At 38.7% G+C, this 19,039-nt stretch overlaps 1 protein-coding gene across 6 annotated transcripts in view; it reads left to right on the top strand.

Moving 5' to 3' along the window:
- SATB1 (SATB homeobox 1) overlaps window positions 1–19,039 on the top strand; it is a 99,551-nt gene that overhangs the window by 65,986 nt on the left and 14,526 nt on the right. For all 6 annotated transcript variants that reach the window (XM_047737748.1, XM_047737739.1, XM_047737729.1 and 3 more), the window contains exon 9: window positions 2,715–2,870. In XM_047737748.1, coding sequence (XP_047593704.1) covers window positions 2,715–2,870 — 156 coding nt within the window. The remainder of the gene's footprint in view (window positions 1–2,714; window positions 2,871–19,039) is intronic.

Here is a 19,039-nt window from a genome sequence, read left to right as displayed (position 1 = left end):
AATTCAGCTTTCATATTTTTGAAAAGCTGTCCAAGTCAGTTCCCCTTAAGCAATAGCTTGTGTTTAGGAAAAAATGTGATTCCAGAATTCTAATAGCTTATCTATGATAAGATACATATCTGAGCCAAGAAGATGATAAAGAGCTTTTCTAAATATTTTTAAAATGAGTAATACAGAGTTTCTTACTTTATATTTTAAAAAATTGTCGCTCTTTTTTTTAATTTTTAGAAGTTTCATGTGGACGTCTTTTCCACTTTTGATTGTATTGGCTCCTAGGAAACAGTTGGTTATTTTTTTTTAAATGATTTAAAATTCTTGCTTTTTGGTTTAAGTTGTAATTGCTTTATTAAAAAAAATTAACGAAATTTTTAGAAACCAAATCACAGGGTTGAAACAAATGATTATAGCCCACCTCAAAGGTAAATTCTTAAACATAGTTTTTACCAAAAGAATGAAAATTATTTTAAAAACATACCAAAACAACAAGTTTCCAAAGTCCGCTCTCTTAAAGATTGCTAAGCAGACTGCTACCAAGGAACTGTTTTTTCCGATGCCCCGGACTTCATGCTCCCATTTCCATAACATTCAATTTTCAAAGCGATTGAAATGGCTTTTCTTTTCTCTTTCATTTAAACAGTGAGAAAAATAGGTATTAAGAGAGACCCCCCTGGGGTGATCAAATCTATCCTTTTGCCTCAAAGCAAGACCACCCCAGAGCAAAGTTGCGAATCTCACCAAAGCAACTTTGTAGGCAGTTTATGGTAATGCATTAACTCTTCTGGCTCCCCAGGTGGTATTTAGCAGATTGTTGCTTCAGAGCCCTGTGGATGTTCTTAGTGGCCTCCAGTCCTTAATATACCTCTGTAAGTGCCCTTGCTTTCTGGGGTCACAGAGCTAGAAGGGGGGCTCTGGAAATTGACCCTACACACTTGCCATCCCCGTCTCCTGCTTAGAGTTTAGCAGTGGCAACTGGGGACCAACCAGTGGGTCGCTTATCCTGTCTTACTCTCTGTTTCCTCACTTGGGCCTGTGGTGCACCCATTTCACAGTATCATCGTTTCAGTGCTCAGAAGGGTAGAATTGAGGGGGAAAGATGAGCTGCCTCCCAGATAAGCAAGAGGTGAGTTATTTTGCTAACTGGCTAGAAGTTAGAAGGCATTTTTTTTTAAAGACTTATTTATTTATTTTGACAGACAGAGATCACAAGTGGGCAGAGAGGCGGGCAGAGAGAGAGGAGGAAGAAGCAGGCTTCCTGATGAGCAGAGAGCTGGATACAGGGCTTGATCCCAGGACCCTGGGATCATGACCTGAGACAAAGGCTGAGGCTTTAATCCACTGAGCCACCCAGGCACCCCAAGGCATGTTTTAAGACTCCTATTTAGTGTCTTAAGTGCAGAGTATCAAATTGTTTAGGATAACCTCTGCCCGTCTTTTGATACCAAATATTAAGGGGGAAATGAAGTAGGCCCAAAAGACTTAGAGCTGGACTAAAGGGGTGTATCATTTCGTGACAAAAGAAATCATTCATTTATTCCAAAATGGACTTCATTTTCGATCGCTTATCGTATATGTGAGAAATTGTCCAGGATGCAACAGAAACCCAGATTCTGGAAAGGATCCTAAGAGATGTGGTCCGCAGTGAATTATCTGGTTGGGAGAAACAGGGTCCTGCATCTGTGGGTAACTTTTCATTGACATTTTTCACCAATTTCCTAGTGAAAAAGCAACTGCATAGTTCATACGTAAATTTTTCAGACTGGTTCACATAACTGCTTAATAAAAATTAAATTTGGAGTTTTAGAAATTAATAATAGTATCAATAAATTTTGAGGTTGAGATTTTATTTTTACTCCCAAATTTTTACTGCTGACACCTGCTTATCGTTATTACCAAAGACATTGGTACTAATTTTTTACTCAAGATTATTCATTTGAATGTATTTATAGTCACTGATTATATAATTTGTGTAACTTGAAATAATATTCTATTAAATATTGTGAAACATTTTCTTACTGTCTGGTTCCACGAGTCAAAAGGAAATAGTTATGTACAGGGGTGCCAGGAAAAGATGAAATAATTATACAGAACAGCTTGGACATGCACGTGTAAAATGCAACCAGCCTTTATGATAATTAAGCAAGGCGCTCTACCTGTTTCATGGATGGATAGAAGATTTAAATATGCAGCTCTGCAAATGGCTTTGTTATGGAAGATTTTTTAAATGAAACATAAGAGAAGCAGGCATAAAGAAAGGAATCTAAAATTAAAAAGGCCATAGGATGTAATAGCTATTAGTGATGCAATTGTCTATTAGGCACCGGGCACCCAGTGAAGATACAGCACTGGGCATTACGATTTTAATTGTGAATTTCCTTTGTTAGAATTGCAATAGACAGTAATTGGGAAACAATTAGTTTAGGGTTTTCAAGTCTTTGAAACTATTCTGTTTTCCAGAAAACTTACTTTATGGCATTCTAATTCCTGTTTGTCAGCTGGCAGTGGCTGTCTTATTACGGTCGCGATCACCTGTGACAATGTGACTTTCTTAACTTAAGCAATCTGATCTCGGGGTAATAACTAATGTTGAATGACTGCACTGTTGATCACCTTGATCATAAAAGGAGCAAGAGTGTCCAGTTTGGATGCTGAGCCTGAAAAGCTTCAAAACAATTTGGCCAATGAAAAATGACAGTCATGTTCAAAATGTTTTGTAGGTGAAAACAGCTACTATTGCCACTGAGAGGAATGGGAAACAAGAGAACAATACCATGAACATTAATGCTTCCATTTATGATGAGATTCAGCAGGAAATGAAGCGCGCCAAAGTGTCCCAAGCACTCTTTGCAAAGGTTGCTGCAACCAAAAGCCAGGTAAGAACCTCGGTTAGGCACTGAGAATGTTGATCTGCGATGCCAGTGCAAGTTTCGTTCAGAGGGGGGTCTGTTTTCAGTATGAACCTGCATCACTGAGAGGAACGGTCTCCAGGATTCTCGACAGAGCTTTGTGATGAAACAAAGTGTTGTTCAGATTCAGGCAGTAGATATGTGGTTTTGTTGTTTCCTCCAACACCCATTCTCCAGACCAGGGATTTCTCAGGAAATCTCGGGGTCAGTTAATAGTTGTTTTCAGAAGAGTATCATAACGTAGAGGCAGTTTCTCAATGTGGTCTATTGTACTGGGACAAGTAACTTGAATCGCTATTGTTTCATTATTGCTCAGATGACCTTGATTTCCATCCTAAAAGACTACAAACATAATAGTTTCTTCTGTTCCAACGCAGGCATCCACAACTATTAGGTACACAAACGAGCACGTCCACCACACGTATCTTTGCCCATTAATGACCGTAAGTTTTTTCATAGATACACCATATATAAGCCATACAAACTGAATTACAACTAGAAAACCTGTCCAAATCTGATGAATTATAAACGAATAGAATTGAATTAGAAAAGTTGCAAGTCCCTACCAACAAGATGAGAACATAACAAAGGAGAGATAAGGCAGTCCTTTATCAGTATAATTTTCATATGTTGAAAATTTATGCTTATCAAAAGCAGAGTCATCTATAGGAGCAAACTTATAATTGCTCATAAACCCTCATTCAAAGCGAAGAATACTTTTTAAAGGACTGGAAGAGTACTAAACTGTCTTCCCCTTTACAACAATATTTGGTAACATTATGAAAGTGGGTATTTAGAGGTGAGATTTTAACAACTTGTGATTTTAAACAAATATATTTTCCCGATCATTAATGATCATTAATGAACTCTCCTTTATAAAATAGCCTGGCTGCCGTCAACTTCTGATAAAAATAGACAATTCTGAGAGTATTTACAATATGCAGCATTTACTATACCATACTTTATTTTTTTTTGGCTCTTCCTAAAATTTTTCTTTATCAGTGTTAGTAGTGGTCCTTGATAGGGGTTTTGCTTTAGAAAAGGTTGTTCTTATTTAAGTTATATGCTGGATGAAATACTTAAGGGATATCTTGGAAATGTTATATAAAAATGATTAAACTCAAGCTGTGGACTGTAAAAATTATAGCTTTATAGGCCACATGCCTGCCTACCCTTCAATCACTGTCAAAGTGATAATTTCTACAATAATATGTTTCTTTTATTGTGAGATTCTAAACATCAAGTGCTGTTTAAACATTAAACTGGATTGTTTATGTTAGTGCTGTACTCAGCGTGTCATACATCAGGCCACCGTAATCTCTCATGGAATGTAAAATTCTGTCATGAATCATGGCTTGTATATCGGAAATTACTGTAATTTTGATTGGAAATTACAGGGCTCTTGAAATGTTTCTAATTATGATAGAATGTTAGAGCCGCTTCAAACCTGTGTGCTTCTTCAGATGTCTTCATTTACATGCCAAGACTATGCATTAAGGAGAAATGTCCTGCTCTCACTTTGCCCCTCACCCACCCACCGTGCACATTCTTGTTTTGACTCTTTAGTCTAATTATGATGAGGATCTCGTCGTCAAACGTATATTATCTTGCCTTTCTTTCTGATCCTGCGTCTTTTCTGACCTGTCCAATTACATTTATCAAGAATAACAGACTGTATTATTACGGAGCCAAACACTTTCTCCAAATCCTGAAAATAGATAAATGGAGAAACTAGACATGTATTATTACAATAATAAGGGTCAGACTTAAAATGAACAAAAAATTAGACATGTATTATTTCAATAATAAGGGTCAGACTTAAAATGAACAAAAATAAATATGAAAACTTCCTGGTGACTGTCATTTAATTGCTTGTCCTCTGTCACTTAATTCAGTGACATTTTCTGCCTCCCCATTTCCTTTCTGACTATAGCATAGCTCCTTTCAGTTAGCATCCCCTTTGCTACCTTCATTCTTTCTTTCTTTTAAATGATATCCCCAAATCTGCCCACCTGGCCTGAGTTACTGATTTGGGAGCTGTTTAGACAGCAGCAACAATTGGCGGGTAATGTCACATGAGTGATGTTCTGGTGAATTTTTTAAACATGCTTGCCGTTTGTACCCCTGTCTTCCAAAGCTTCCCATGAGTCTGTTTCAGCAGTGTCAGACTGGCAGCTTCTAGATCTCTGCCAGGATGGTGTGTTTCCCAGAACCCCTAAAGCTGTTAGCTAATCCCCTCATTACTGATTAAGAGAGAATCCAAGGAGCCGGTGGTTGGTGGTGGGGTCAAGCATACTGGTAACTTTCATTCTTTCGGGTAGTTTTTCCTAACTACTAATATCCTCTAACTCCCTGACAGAGGGTTTTTGTGCTTTTCCCTTTGTCGTTCAGTTTAGGTGTCAACACTACCCTCGGTAGGAAAATATGTAGAAGGATTGATGATTACTTAAAAATAAGTGGTCCAAAAAGTATATATGTCACTGAGAGAAGAAGTCAGACTTTACGAGGGAAAATAGTCACTATTTAACTTCTGTTCTGCCATGATTTTTGTGAAGGAAACAGAAGAACTAATAAACAAACAAACAAAATATTCAAATCTGACACTTTTGTGGTCAAAATTTTTAACTTCCAAAAGAGTTATTTACTTCTGAGATGTATGTGCCACAGCTTGTCAGAGTGAGGCAGAAGTCCCTGAAAATGAAGGGTGTATGAAGAGGGGAGAGCTGGAGTCACTTTTACCTCAGCCCATCTCACTCCATTTGCTTCCGGTCCTCTGAGTTGGCTAACTGTCCAGCGCCATCTTTGTGCTAATCCCCACTGTTTGCTATGTATGACCTACATTTAATTCTCAGAGTAACCTTTGGAGCTAGCCCTGTTTTCTTCATTTTATACATGAGAGTCACCAGACTGATAAGTAGTAGAGCCAACCCCAATTTCTTGGTTCTTGGTAGACTCCAAGTAGGACTCCGAGTAGGTGTTAGAATATTGAGAAATTATTTAACCTTTTTGAGCCCAAGATTCTTTTACCATGGGAGAAGATCATATGCTATAATAGATGCAGAAGAGCTTTTAAATCATACAGCACTCTACACAAATGGATAACGTCTTATGATGTGCTCAGCAAGAGGCTCAGACCTCTCCACAGAGTGACTTCTTTATTATCTATGTATTTATCTCAAATACTTTCCATTTTAGACTAAAAGGTAAAGCTTGAGGTGTAGGTATCCTGAGTGGCAGGCAGCATAATCATTTTTAAAATTTCAAACAGTCCCAGAATGTTATGAAACCAGACACATCATAGTCGTGCTATGTACTGACTAATGCACCAAGTATTTTCAGTAAAAGAAACCAACTCTGCGGATTCCACCATTTTGCATGGATTCTGTCTTCTCTTTGATGAGTAATAGAAATGAGATTGTTTTTAACTCTAATAGAAATGTCTGAATAAGATATGCAAGTAAAGACTGAAGGTGGGTTACTTTTTGTGCTTGGGTAGGAGAGCAGGCTAATGCAAACTTTAAAAGGATGATATGCTTTAAACATAATGTGAGTAGCTGCAAATGAATACACTTTATATTCTGGGTATTCAAATAACCAGCATTTTTTCCAAGTGAATCATATTGGAATTTTATCAAACATTTAGTCTGATAACATTCAAATAATTATGAGAGCAGAATTTGCTAATTTTACTGTTTAAAAAAAATAGTTGATTTGGGTAATAACCATTACGGTATCAAGGTTCAGTTACTGTTCATTGGTTATAGTGTTTTCATATGGGAGATGGAAATGGAATTTTTTCCTTAATGGTGGCAGATGTTGGAATCTAATTTTATTCCACAGCAAACCTCCTGAGAGCTCTGAGACTTAAGGTGTATGTCCAGCAAGGGGACATTAGCAGCGCCATAGGCCTTGCCTTGTACATGGAATTGTTACATTGATTTTCATGTCTGCAGAGGTAGGGCTTGCAGACACGGTAACGTGGGAGTCCAGGGCTTTGACGGCGTGCCGCTGCATCGCCCCGTGTGTTTAGAAAATTATTTCTCTCGAGTGCTTTATTGAACCGGGTATTTCTTTTAGGTAAAGTGACAGAAAGTGATGATGAAAATTCTATTTGACTGAACATGACTGAATATAATCTTTGGCAGTCTCTACCCCCACCAGTCCCGTAGACTTATAGGACTCTGGCTGCTACTGCTTCGTTACTTGATAGGTATGATTTTAGTGCCTAAAAAAAAAAAAAAAGAAAGAAGGAAAGAAAGAAAGAAAGAAAAAAGGAAAGTGGCCTTTGCCTCAGCAAAGGTAGCACAACCAGTGGAAGAGAGCAAATAATTTAAAGCCTCTTGCTTTTTTTCCATTCACTTTTCAGACACTCTTGTTATTGAGAGTCAAAGACTTCAGTGGGGTGGAGGAAGGAGAAGAGAAGGGGGTAGAAGAGAGAAGGAAGCTTTGGTGCATCTTTTTGGCCTTTGGGTTTGGAAACTCTTCGCTGGTGATTAGAATGTCTTAAATACAAGTAAGATGATATGTCATTGATCGGTGGGGCTAGAAATGGGGCAAAATAATGTAATTTTCATTGCCGGGAACAGGAATGTATCGTGACAAAACCCAGGGGGAAAAAAAAAAAGCACAGAACTATAGTTGCACTCTGTACTCCAGCATGTTAGTGAAGGCATCTTTTATTTGGTTAGAATTAAATTACACTTCAGGGAAACTACACTTGGAAGCTCTGTGCTGATTCATTCTTTTGGAATGTTCATGCGACAGACTTTGCTGCAACACGATTTCACCTGCGTAGCCTCCTATGGAAGACACAGAGGAGGCCCCTGCAGCTGTGAGAGAGTCACTGAGTCAGTTTTTCCTGGTGCCGCATCCTTTTCTGGGAATCTCTGGGACAATCTTGACATACTGTCCTCATCGCCCCTTCTCTTGGGCAAATCCAGTGTTCTTCAGGCAGGGTCTGGGGAGAGAACTGCCTCTTGACACACACTCCATCTAGTGCTTTATTTTATTTTATTATGATTATGATTATTATTTTTTTACTGGGTAGAGGTGACTCTGGGGCGATGCAGCTTTGATTTCCCTGAATTGGCTTGAGAAGTACTTTGAGGGGAGAGCAAAGAGAGAAGCAAGACAACCCCACAACCCCGGGTGTAGCCACGGGGCAACCTGCCCATTTACACTTCAGCACCCATGTGGGAGGCCACTGTGTGCTGCCCTCTTGAATAAGAAGGATGTGGAATTCTGTCTATCTCCTGTTTAGGGTGGCCTGTGTTGGTAACCACCTAAAAATCTCTTATGTCCAAATACTGGAAATCCATATTGGATTTAACTTTCTAAAATGCAGACCTATCTTTGTATTTCTAGTTGGTTGCTAAACAGGACTGTTGAAGTCAATGGTTTTAAATACACAAATATTGACCTACTATAATAGTTTAAAAGGTACACAATCATTACACAGTATTTTAAGGGCTAGTTAAATTTGGGGATCTGAATATCAGCCTATCTATATTTTAAAGATAAGGCTATGCTTTATAAAAAGGGTTTGATCAAGGAGGCCCAGAATTATTAAGTAGAACACTTACTTGCTCATTATATTTTGGGCTAGAAAATCATATAAGGGGATGTTTTTCTTTCTATACATTTGTTTATCTATTTTTAAAAAGTGTGACAGAAGGTTTTCAGTTACCTTATTGCCATGTGCAAATCATTTAAAATCTTTACTCTTTTGCCTTAAATTTAAGATTTTTTTTTTTTTTTTTTATTCATTTGACAGAGAGAGAGAGAGAGATCACAAGTAGGCAGAGAGGCAGGCAGAGAGAGGAGGAAGCAGGCTCACTGCTGAGCAGAGAGCCCGATGCAGGGCTCGATCCCAGGACCCTGAGATCATGACCTGAGCCGAAGGCAGAGGCTTAACCCACTGAGCCATCCTTGCCTTAAATTTAAAATTAATTCCCTTATATAAATACATTTTCTCCATTGACCCACTTAATAAGTTAACTGTTACAAATACAGTCATAATTCATTAAGCCCATTTTCTCCATCTTGAGAAAACGTCACAAGAAAATTTTAGACAGTATTTGAAAAGAATCAGTTTGTAAATATTGGGCCAGCTCTTTAAAGAGGGTCATCATATGGGGAAGTCCAAGGAAGGTTACCACCAGAGTGGCCCACTTTAAAGTATTTGAGCATACACGTTCTAAAGCTTGAGTATACTGGTTATGCATCTGTAGAATTGGCTTTAATCTGAAGCCACCTTTTGTCTTAAAAGGTTAGGATAAAGCTGAAAAGTGTAGACGAAGAATATTCTGTGGGAATTCCTCTTTTTGGAAGCTCTTCCATGATATGATCAGTTTTGACAGGTGATGAGTGAGTTCTTCAGTACAGGCTCAGGCATCCACAGAATGGGAGCAGGGAAGAGAGCAAGCCCATGGGGTTTAACTCTTAATAGCGGTCAGTCCTCAAACGGAATGTAACTCGCCTAAACTTATCATGGAACTGTAGCACTAATAGAATCCTTCAACAAACTACCAAGTTGAAAGGAAAAGTGTTTTCTCAGAAGTCTCCACAGTTGTCTTTTATGTTTTGGGTAGTAAAGGTAGGTTTTATTTTAGCTTTATCTCCTTTTTTCCTCATATGGGAAATGAAAATAAAGGCCCTGTGAAATGAATGAACTATGAAAATGCATTTATGCAAAATGACAATAGAAAAATAGCTCTGGAAGAAACCACACCATTAAAATTTCACATCAGTGAAAGGTGCTAAGAGAAGGATGGAAGAAGTTATGTTGCTAATACGAATCTCAGGTAGATTTTTTTTTTCCTGCTCTGAGAGAATACCTTTAGTCTCTTAAAAAGTAACCTCTAAGAGTATTCATTTTTATAAGTGTAGTTGCTTTTACACGTGCAGTTCTTTTGCATGACAAAATACAACAATGTCATAGACCACTCCTGTAGAAACAAATGTATATGTCTTAGAGATTAGTAGAAATACAGCCCTCCTGTAACTTATCCTGAAATATCTTGTAAAAAACACAAGTTCCATCCTCTTGTGGTGTTGCCATACAATTGCTAAATTGATGAAGTTGTCTTTTTTCTAAGTCTTAATCTACTTCTGGTGTATGTTAATAGAGAATCTATTCTCCTTTGATTGCTTGATTCAACAACTCCGGTTGCCTTTGTGCATTTTTTTTTTTTTTTTTAACAATTCCCTTTTCAACCAGTATGCTTCAGGAATCGGGTTTAAACACACTGTTTCATAAACTGCCAGCCTCCTCGGCCGCCTCAGTGCCTCTGATTCCGTAAATCAGATCATAGGCAGCATGCTGTCATATAATAAGGTGTCTGATCCTTATTACCAGTTTGTTGATGCACAGACTCCTTCAAATTGACCATTGCAACACATGGTTTCCCCTGAAACTAGCTGTGATAATTAGCGTGGTTCTAATGAGACAGAATGTCACTGATCTTGTGCTGAACTGTCGAGTATCGGCGCTACGGATGGGAACTGTCAGAGCCTGCCATCTGTGACAGCGCTTGGCATATTCCGGTGGCAAGGTAGAGCATGCTCAATAGAGTATTTTCAAACAAATGGCCCTTTTCTTGATGAGGGCTCTGTGTTCTGCTCAACTGGAAGGATGTTTGCCCCAACTTTGGCCCATGCTGCACCCATTTTGAGATCCAAATGCAAATAAACATTTAAATCTCTGTTCTGTGTTACGTAAGAAAGGAGTCTTTTGTTTAGCAGGTGACTTTTAAGTGGCCTTCCTTCCCCTGATTTTTGACTCTCCCAGTTGCCCCATTCCATCAGTTAGCAGTAAAGCAGTCATTTACGATACTTTCCTCGATTTTAAAATTGCCTTGTTTAAAAGAAATTTGTTGGGAGTTGGGATGGCTCCTGGTGATGAAGCAGTCTGATCTGATGGAGAGGAAGGGGAAACGAAAGAAATAGCCCCGAATGTGTACCAGAATACCCAAGTTGAACGGAAGAATTAAAATGGACAGGACATTTAGATCTGTAGGCTCCAGAGGGAAGTAGAGCTTTTTTGCTGGAGTAAAAGTCCAGCGCTGCTTATCATTCCAAAATATGCTTTGTTGCTTTTTATTTCCTCCTCTCTGGCAGACCACACAGGGCTTGTTCTGAAGAACATTTTCACTAATCTGATCAGGCAGCCAAATACGCCGGGAAAACTGCTTTAATGATCCCACTAATTACCTCAAGTCAATATGAACTGTATTATTAGACTGAGGGAAAATATTCCATTAGGTCTCCCCCTTGGGAGTTTCTCCGCTTTGTGATGTCACTGAAGCCTTCACCCTCTCGCTTGTAATTAATTTTATTTACACACGCAGGCACGCACAAGGTCACACCTGCACAACCGGCGCTGGCCAGGGAGCTTGTGGCACTCCGGCTTAATCAGATCTGTCATAATTACCATTCTGCATGTTTCTGACACACGCTGTGAAATATTTCAATTTAACTGCCGCTACCAGCACAACCAGATGTAGTGCGAGTGTGGCTGCATTGGAAATATTATTCCTCAGGATAAACTCTCTCCTCCTCCTTTTTCCTCCCACCCCCCCCCCCCTTACAGCTAATGTGGCACAGAAGCTGATGTATCCTGTAAATCTTGAATGCAGCGCTAGATTGATAACAGGCGATTAGACAGTTTAACCACAAACAGCTTGTTCATTTTTCACAAATGAAAACCACATGTGGTGTAACTAAAATTTCAGGCCCTTTTTTTTTTTTTTTTAAGAGTTGGGGTATGTATGTGTGTGTGTTGAAGATGTGCTTAAATAAAAATAAAATGTAATGAAAAGAAGTTAAGTGTCTATAAAAAAATGGAGAAGTTGCCTAGTCTTTTCCAGGTTCTTTTATCAAAATCCTTATCAAATCCCATTTTTTTCCACTTTCACCAAAACTCGAATGAGAGAAAGATTCCCCGTTGGACTTTTCCATTATTTTCTCTAAGATTTCTTTTGGATGGGAGAGATGATATCCCTCTGGTCTATCCCTTTGTATTTTTTTTCAGTGCTAAACCTTTTATTTGAAATTGAGTCTGAAAGAATATTTTACTGTTGGGCATGTATAGTTTTTTAAAGGTCAGTCTCCCTATTTTTTAAAATGGAAAGTTGTTAGTTTAGGCTTTATGGTCCTATCCCAGACAATTCAAAAAACAAAATGGACCCAATCAGGAAATTTATTTCTTAAGAGATGTTTATTGATATGCAGAATCAGTCTGAAAGGTAGAGTTCAAAACCAATGAATTCTGTTTCCATAGACATTTTGGAGATAATTTTGGCAGAAAATATAGGCTCAGTGGGTTACCATATAAGGCCAGAGTTATCACCAGTTTCAGAATAATTCAGCCATAAAAAAACTAAAGTATTGGAGCCATAAGAAGGCAAATAAGCTGGTAGAAAACTAAAGCCACAGCTATAGCCTAGTTAAATGTCTTTTAATGCCAAATAAAATATACTCCTCTTTTATCTTTAGTTTTGTTTTACTACTTAAGTTATGAACCTCTCTCGGAAGCTTTCTAGGATTCTGTGGTGATTCCTGTTATCTGATAAGAGGTGCCATTACCCATGGACTACTGGGTTTTTTACCCTGTTCCCTTACTTTATTCATTTTCCCCCTTCCTTAGTTATTTGTTTACATTAAATAAACAAAACTTCACTTCCTAAGTTTTTCACCAGAACTTTCTTTCCCTTTACCCTGGCTATTTTCTGTGTGTGTTGAGTTTGCTGCATGATATCTTCTAAATTTGAAATTTAACATTTTTCTGCCTCTTCATGCTTTCTTCTGGCCGGAATATCCCTTTAAAGGAAAAAAAAAAAAAAGTTTGCCTTTTACTTAGAACCCTTCTCCCATCTCAGGTGCTAAGCCATTCACACAGTTAATACCAAATTATTAGATCAGTTGCTTCTCACATTCTTCATCTGCCTTTGTAGTCATAGTGCAAGATGCAGAATTTGTGGAAGATTTGATTCAATCCCCACCGCAGTGATCTGTCACAACACTATTTCCTGTTGAATACAGATGTCCCCTCAGAATCCTTCTTAACACAAAGGTGAAGGCACCAGTCACTAATCATTAGCTCAACCCACTGCTGCTTCAGTCACTTGTGTTTTAGGATTCCCAAGAAGAGGTTTGATGTACATAGCTGTATGGGGATGAGCCCAAGAAATAAGAAAAGTGGAGGTTAAAAAAATGAAAATCAAAAACCAAAACAAACCTATTCCTTACCATGTCATTGGTACTGACTTTGCTTTAATTACCCGAAAGTTTTTGCACAGCTACTTCAAGATATGTTAGGGATAAGCCAGCTTGCAAATTGAATCACATCTTGCAGTCACTGGTAGAGCTCACCACAGAAAGGAAACCGAACTTACTCCTTAGCAAGTGAAAGATTTCATTAACATCCTGAGAAATCATCCACTAGTTTTCCATGTTTGCAAACTTTTGTTTTTGCGTGTTAGAATTTCTTTGTTCCCATCACTCCTGTTGATACAAAGGGACTAGGAAGGAGAGGGGGAAAAAAAAAAAGTTACTGTTTAGGGATTGCTGTGGTATGTACAGAATTTGAGAATAGTCAATATTTTGAGTATGAGGGAAGAGCATGTCTTTTCATTAAATGTAATTAGACTACAAAAATCCCATTGTTCAAAAAAAAAAAAAGATTGTAATTTTCTTTATGGACCCCGCTATATCCCTGTCTAATAAAAGGACAGCTTTCATGTATCTGGTAACAAATCACAGTTGAAGATTCAGTAGAAAGTAGTTCAGAAAACTTTATCCCGCCCAACTCAGTCCACTTTCCTTAGCACTGCACAATTGTTCTTCTGCAGTGTTCTTGGATCCTCATGAAAATGTAGAGGAAGGAGAATTGGCTACTTGCCATTTTCTTTGGGACCCACTGTTTGCATTTTTCATTGTTGAAGTCATCAGTATCATTTACAGTGTAGCTCACCTTTGTATTCCCAAGCTGACAGGAATGGGAGGACATTTTTCCTGAATGTCTGTGTCAGATAAAAATAGGGTAATGGGAGCTAATTGACAGACTCACAGATGGTTTATGTAACAACTTGAACATAAACTTCATCTCTCAGGGGAAGCATTGAGGATTGCAAGGAGTGGTGATCCCAGGTCCCCCTGCTATCATGCCGTGTAGCCCCAGGCAAGCCATTTAACCTCTCAGGCCCTGAACCTCTCCGTCAGAAAGGTAAAATAGGTTGGGTCAGATTATGTCTGATGTCCCTTTCAGTTCCAGGTTCTGTGAGTTTGTTGCTGAGACAGGTGCGCAAGTGTGAAAAAGGATGCTATTTTGATTGAAAGGACTGCCGACAGGTTTGTTAGTCTGAAAATGAGTCACAGAGGAGGAAAAGTTTTGAATGATGAAAGGGCTTAGTTTGGGGAGTTTGGACAAAGGGCTGTTTTGGGGTCTGTAGCCAAAAAGCCTTCATAGATGGGATATAGTGGGGAGAATGGATTGCTTGGGAGCCAGTGTATGAACTTCATGTTACGTAGTGCGAAATGGGCTGAAGGTTGTTTTAACTTCTGAGACTGGTGATTACACACCTGGATGACCTCTCTCTCATTATCAAGGACCTAGCAGAACCAGCACAGTATAGAGATGAGAGGAGCTCCGTTCAGTTGGGAAATGGGCTTGGCTTAATATGCGGCGGGGCCGTGTTTGCCACAAAACAGTGTGACTGTTTTGAAGGGTTGCTGGAGAGTTTCCTCCTGAAACGTGTTTTTTTTCTTGCTTGCTTCTTTTTTTAACTGATGCCTGAAAGTCTACCTTTAACATTTCACTATTTTTGGACTGGTATAAGTCCTGGGGAGGGTAACGCATTAAAGAGGAAAGAAATATTCTTGGCGCATGAGAAATCTCAGGTTTGGAAGAGGTTAGTGAAATAAGAAAAACAGGGCAGGGAATGACAGCCCAGTTGAAGGAATATCTTGAAGCCCATATTTGCAAGTTCATAAATTGGTACCTGTAGCATTTAATAGCTGCGGAGGACTGTCCATTCCCAAATGTCTCCTTTAACTGTTTACCCATTTACTAATGGTACCAACACGAGTGCTACTTGTTATGGGTGCTGCTTGGCTGGTTCATTGATGGAGTATTTGGTGGTTTAAATGAAATGCAGATTAGCTAAAAATAAATTACTTTCAATAAGGTCAAAGAAGTGAAGGCTGTAAATAAAATATACATTCACAAACAGACAAATGCTATTAGGAAATCCAGTTCAGTCCATGCCAAGCTGTTACTGTCTAAATTGCCTTCTTTCTTCCTGGCTTGCAATTAATTTTTGCTTGTGTGTTTGGAGATTGGGGGGAAGGGTAATAGCCTAATGGGTAATGATTTTATTTTAGTATTTTGATTAAAGAGACTAAATAACTTGGGCCCTGGATAACCATAAGGACTAAAGCCTTATCCATCAAGCTTAATTTCTAGACAGAAAGTTGCATTATATTTCTGGATAAATTCAGCATTGTACTACGTATAGTATATGGTGAGGAGATGGCTGTGTGGGAGTTATTTTCTACCTATGCCTGCCCCCCCAACCATCTTTCCAATTCACTTTTTGTCTTTCTTTAATCCTCTACTTGTCTAGACTCCTTCTGCCCTGTCCTCAAATCTTAAAAGCAAATACTTTAAAACCATTTGCTCTTTGAAAAGTGGTGCTGAGAACCAGTACCATTATTTGTTTACCTCTGGTTTCCTAACCTTTGTATAGTTCCGCACACCCCATGGCATGCCCAGGTCACTGTTCTATTTCTCTCCCTGATGCCATTCTCTGTCTGTTCTGCTACCTTTTCCCCTACTGTTTGGGAAACCCAGGTGTCTTTGGAAAGCCTTTTTAGTGTTCCTCTTCCGACAGATAGAATTTCTCAAAGGATAATCTGCTAATCTTGTCTACCTTTACAGTTACTTGGATGGTATGATATTAACTAAATTAGAATATGGTTGCTTTATTCACGGTTGTAAACCCATTTTCTGAGTTTGTAATAGGACCAGGGAAGAACAAGGAGGTCTATATGTACTAGTACAATCGTTAATCAAAAATGCTGAGGCTGTCAAACTATTATTTTATGAATAAAATCTCCAGCACTGAAATAAATAAATCAAAGTCTTCCCCCAGGGGCTCCTGGGTGGCTCAGTGGGTTAAGCCTCTGCCTTTGGCTCAGATCATGATCTGATCCTGATCTGGTCCTGGGATCGAGCCCCACATTGGGCTCTCTGCTTGGCAGGGAGCCTACTTGCCCCTCTCTCTCTCTGCCTGCCTCTTTGCCTGCTTGTGATCTCTGTCTGTCAAATAAATAAATAAAATCCTTAAAAAAAAAAAAAAAAGTCTTCCCCCATTTTGGTCGACTTGAGATTGAGTAAGGGTGTGTATTTTCATCAGCCATGGCACTGTTGAGATTCCGTGATGGAAACCTGGTCTCCTCAGGATACCATCTGTGAACCATCGTACTAGTGACTATTTTCCTCCAATCCTTCTCTAACAGGCATGGTCCTTTAGTGGCAAAAAAAAAAACCCTCAAAAAACCAAAAACCAGCCAAACAAAAAAAACCCCAGGATATCTGTTCCATGACCATAAATACCAAAGTTTTCTAAACTACTAGGAGCTTATATAAGACAGTTCTAGAAAAATATTGGAATTATATGTGTGTATATATACACACACATGCATGTGGGGTGGTGGGAGTTCTTTACCTGTGGCTCACCTTCCCCCAAGAGGTCCATGAACTTGGATAGAAAAAGAAATCTTTATTTTCATTAGCATGTTACTGAATTTTGACATATTATTCAATTATCAATATGGGCAATAGAACATGGTAGTATTAACAATAGGTATAAATTTGTCACCAGTAAAAGTCACAAATATTTTCACATCACATTAAGTTATTGCAGATATCTCAAAATATTATCTTTGCTCATCACTATAAAATTACAGTAGTTATCAGTTCTGTTGTTAGAGCTCGTTATTTAGTGTGTTAATAAAGAAGGATTTATATTACTATATCACAAAGTTTTGATAACTGTATTTCAGCATAATTGGTTTTCTTCATCATCTTATGTATTTTATTTCAGGCATATAAAAACATTGTTCTAGAAAGGCATCATCTGTGGGCTTTTACCAGCTTGCCAGAAGGGTCGATGGCACAAAAGAAATGAGATCAATCATTAGATAAATTATATGTGGGGGGAGGGGAACTATATATTTTTTCTAGTACATTAGCTGAACAATTCCGAATTTACCAGGGAAATGCTTGTTATTTATTACCTTATAGTATGCTTTTTTTTCAAACGCCCTTCACTTCAGAGCATGTAAGCAGGGGTTAGAGTCCTTGCAGTGACATTTAAAACAACAGCAAAACCAGAAACCTTATCGGCAGCCTTTTTTCCAACATTCTGATGCCACATGCAGTGCAGCACTTTGTGACAGAGGAGCCTTTGCCCTTAGGCTCGAGACTTTGTGTCAGGAGAGCCTCACCTGTAATATCAGCTCCATCTGAAGTGTAAGCTGTTCCTCCCTAACCTGACTGCAAGTGCTGGTGGAAATGACTCCCTATTATATCTGTCCCCACATTTCCTCTTAGCCTGCATAGTAGGTGGCAGAGAGATGGCACTTAATAATTATTTGTAGAAGGACGAAATGATGCAGAAGCACATTTCATCTGCTCTCAATTTTTCCCTCACAAAACTCAGCTCATTCCTAAGGGAGTCTGGGTGGGAATTTGCGGGGGGTGGGGGTGGACTCTGTGCTCAGAAGGACAGAGTAGGGTCAGACTCCTGTCCTCTTCCCCCGGGGCCCTCTCGGAGCCCGCCTTCCCCAGGTATAAAACAGGATCAGTCGTCATGAGGAGTGACTGACGTGGCCTGTGCCCAGCCGAGCCTCCCTTGTCTCCCTTGATTGGTAAAATTATAACCCAGCCATTGTCACTGGGATCCACATGATGCTTCTAGAAATATTTATGCTTTCTTTTTTTGAAGTGTCCTTGTGAATCACAAGATTTGAGTCCCTCAATTAGGCCAACCTCTGATTAGTAGGTTTGCATAATGGTTAAAATGATGTGGGTTTTGGCCACAAAATGGGTGTTACTTTATCAGCAAAATCATAAGTAGCTCGGGAGCTCATAATGACCCTGCCCGCTTAATTGTTCCTCTTAGGATAGGAGTCCCATAACTTACAATCCCAATTTGCCTTCCCCTGGTTTTAAAAATTCTTTGTTATCTTTCCTAGGATATCATAGAGGGAAGATTTAAATTTTTAATTCCCAGCCCCTAAATATGCACGATGGGATGTATAGCTCATTCTAGGAGATATCTGCTAGTGTTGAAAAGTTTCATATAAATCAACTAAAAATACATTGAGAGAAATATTTATTAAAATAACCTGTGTAAGTTATTTCTGTAAGCAAACAAACCACTGTATCAGGTAAATCGTCACCTAAAAATGATTCATATCTTAAGTTCAAATTGTTATATTTCTTTTTTTTTCCTTTGCACATGGCATATGTGGAGATTCAGCAACATTTTTTTTCATGATCTTCATAATTTTGAATAGAAAAATACTGTAAAATTTTAATAGTGACTTTAGGAGGCAACACGTGAGAGATTGGCTTCATAACATTGCCGTATAAGCACATATTTATTTGGATTGAGGGGTTTGGGAAACATGAAGTTTCCCATTAAGCTTCTTTAAACAATCAGATGTGTTTGCTTTTGACACAAGCCTTTAATAGTGCTTCTCCACCTCTTTAAACCTAGTAAGCTGAGCTCAGTTTGAATCTTACTTTTTGAAATGCAACATCATTATAAATGCAAATTGTTGGACTTTGCTACAATACTTGATATCCTCAGGAATAACAGAGATGTATACAGTTTCTTCTCCCTAACTAAGGAGTCCAGGTTGTGCGGCCTTATACCTTTCTCTCTCCCAGAACTTAACTGCCACTTCAGTGTTACAGGGAATCTTGTTTCATTTTTACACTTACTCATTGAAGTGTGAGCCTCAGGGCCTGTCCAGGCTCTTTGGGTGAAGGAAAGTGAAGAGGACGCCATTCAAACGGAGATTTGTGTGGTCCTTTGTTTATGATAAATGTATTTCAGCTAAGATGG

The sequence above is a fragment of the Lutra lutra genome, chromosome 1 (assembly GCF_902655055.1).
Source record: "Lutra lutra chromosome 1, mLutLut1.2, whole genome shotgun sequence".
NCBI classification, from domain to species: Eukaryota; Metazoa; Chordata; class Mammalia; order Carnivora; family Mustelidae; genus Lutra; species Lutra lutra.
Note: the sequence above shows the minus strand (reverse complement) of the source record. Positions and strands in the feature narration are given on the sequence as shown.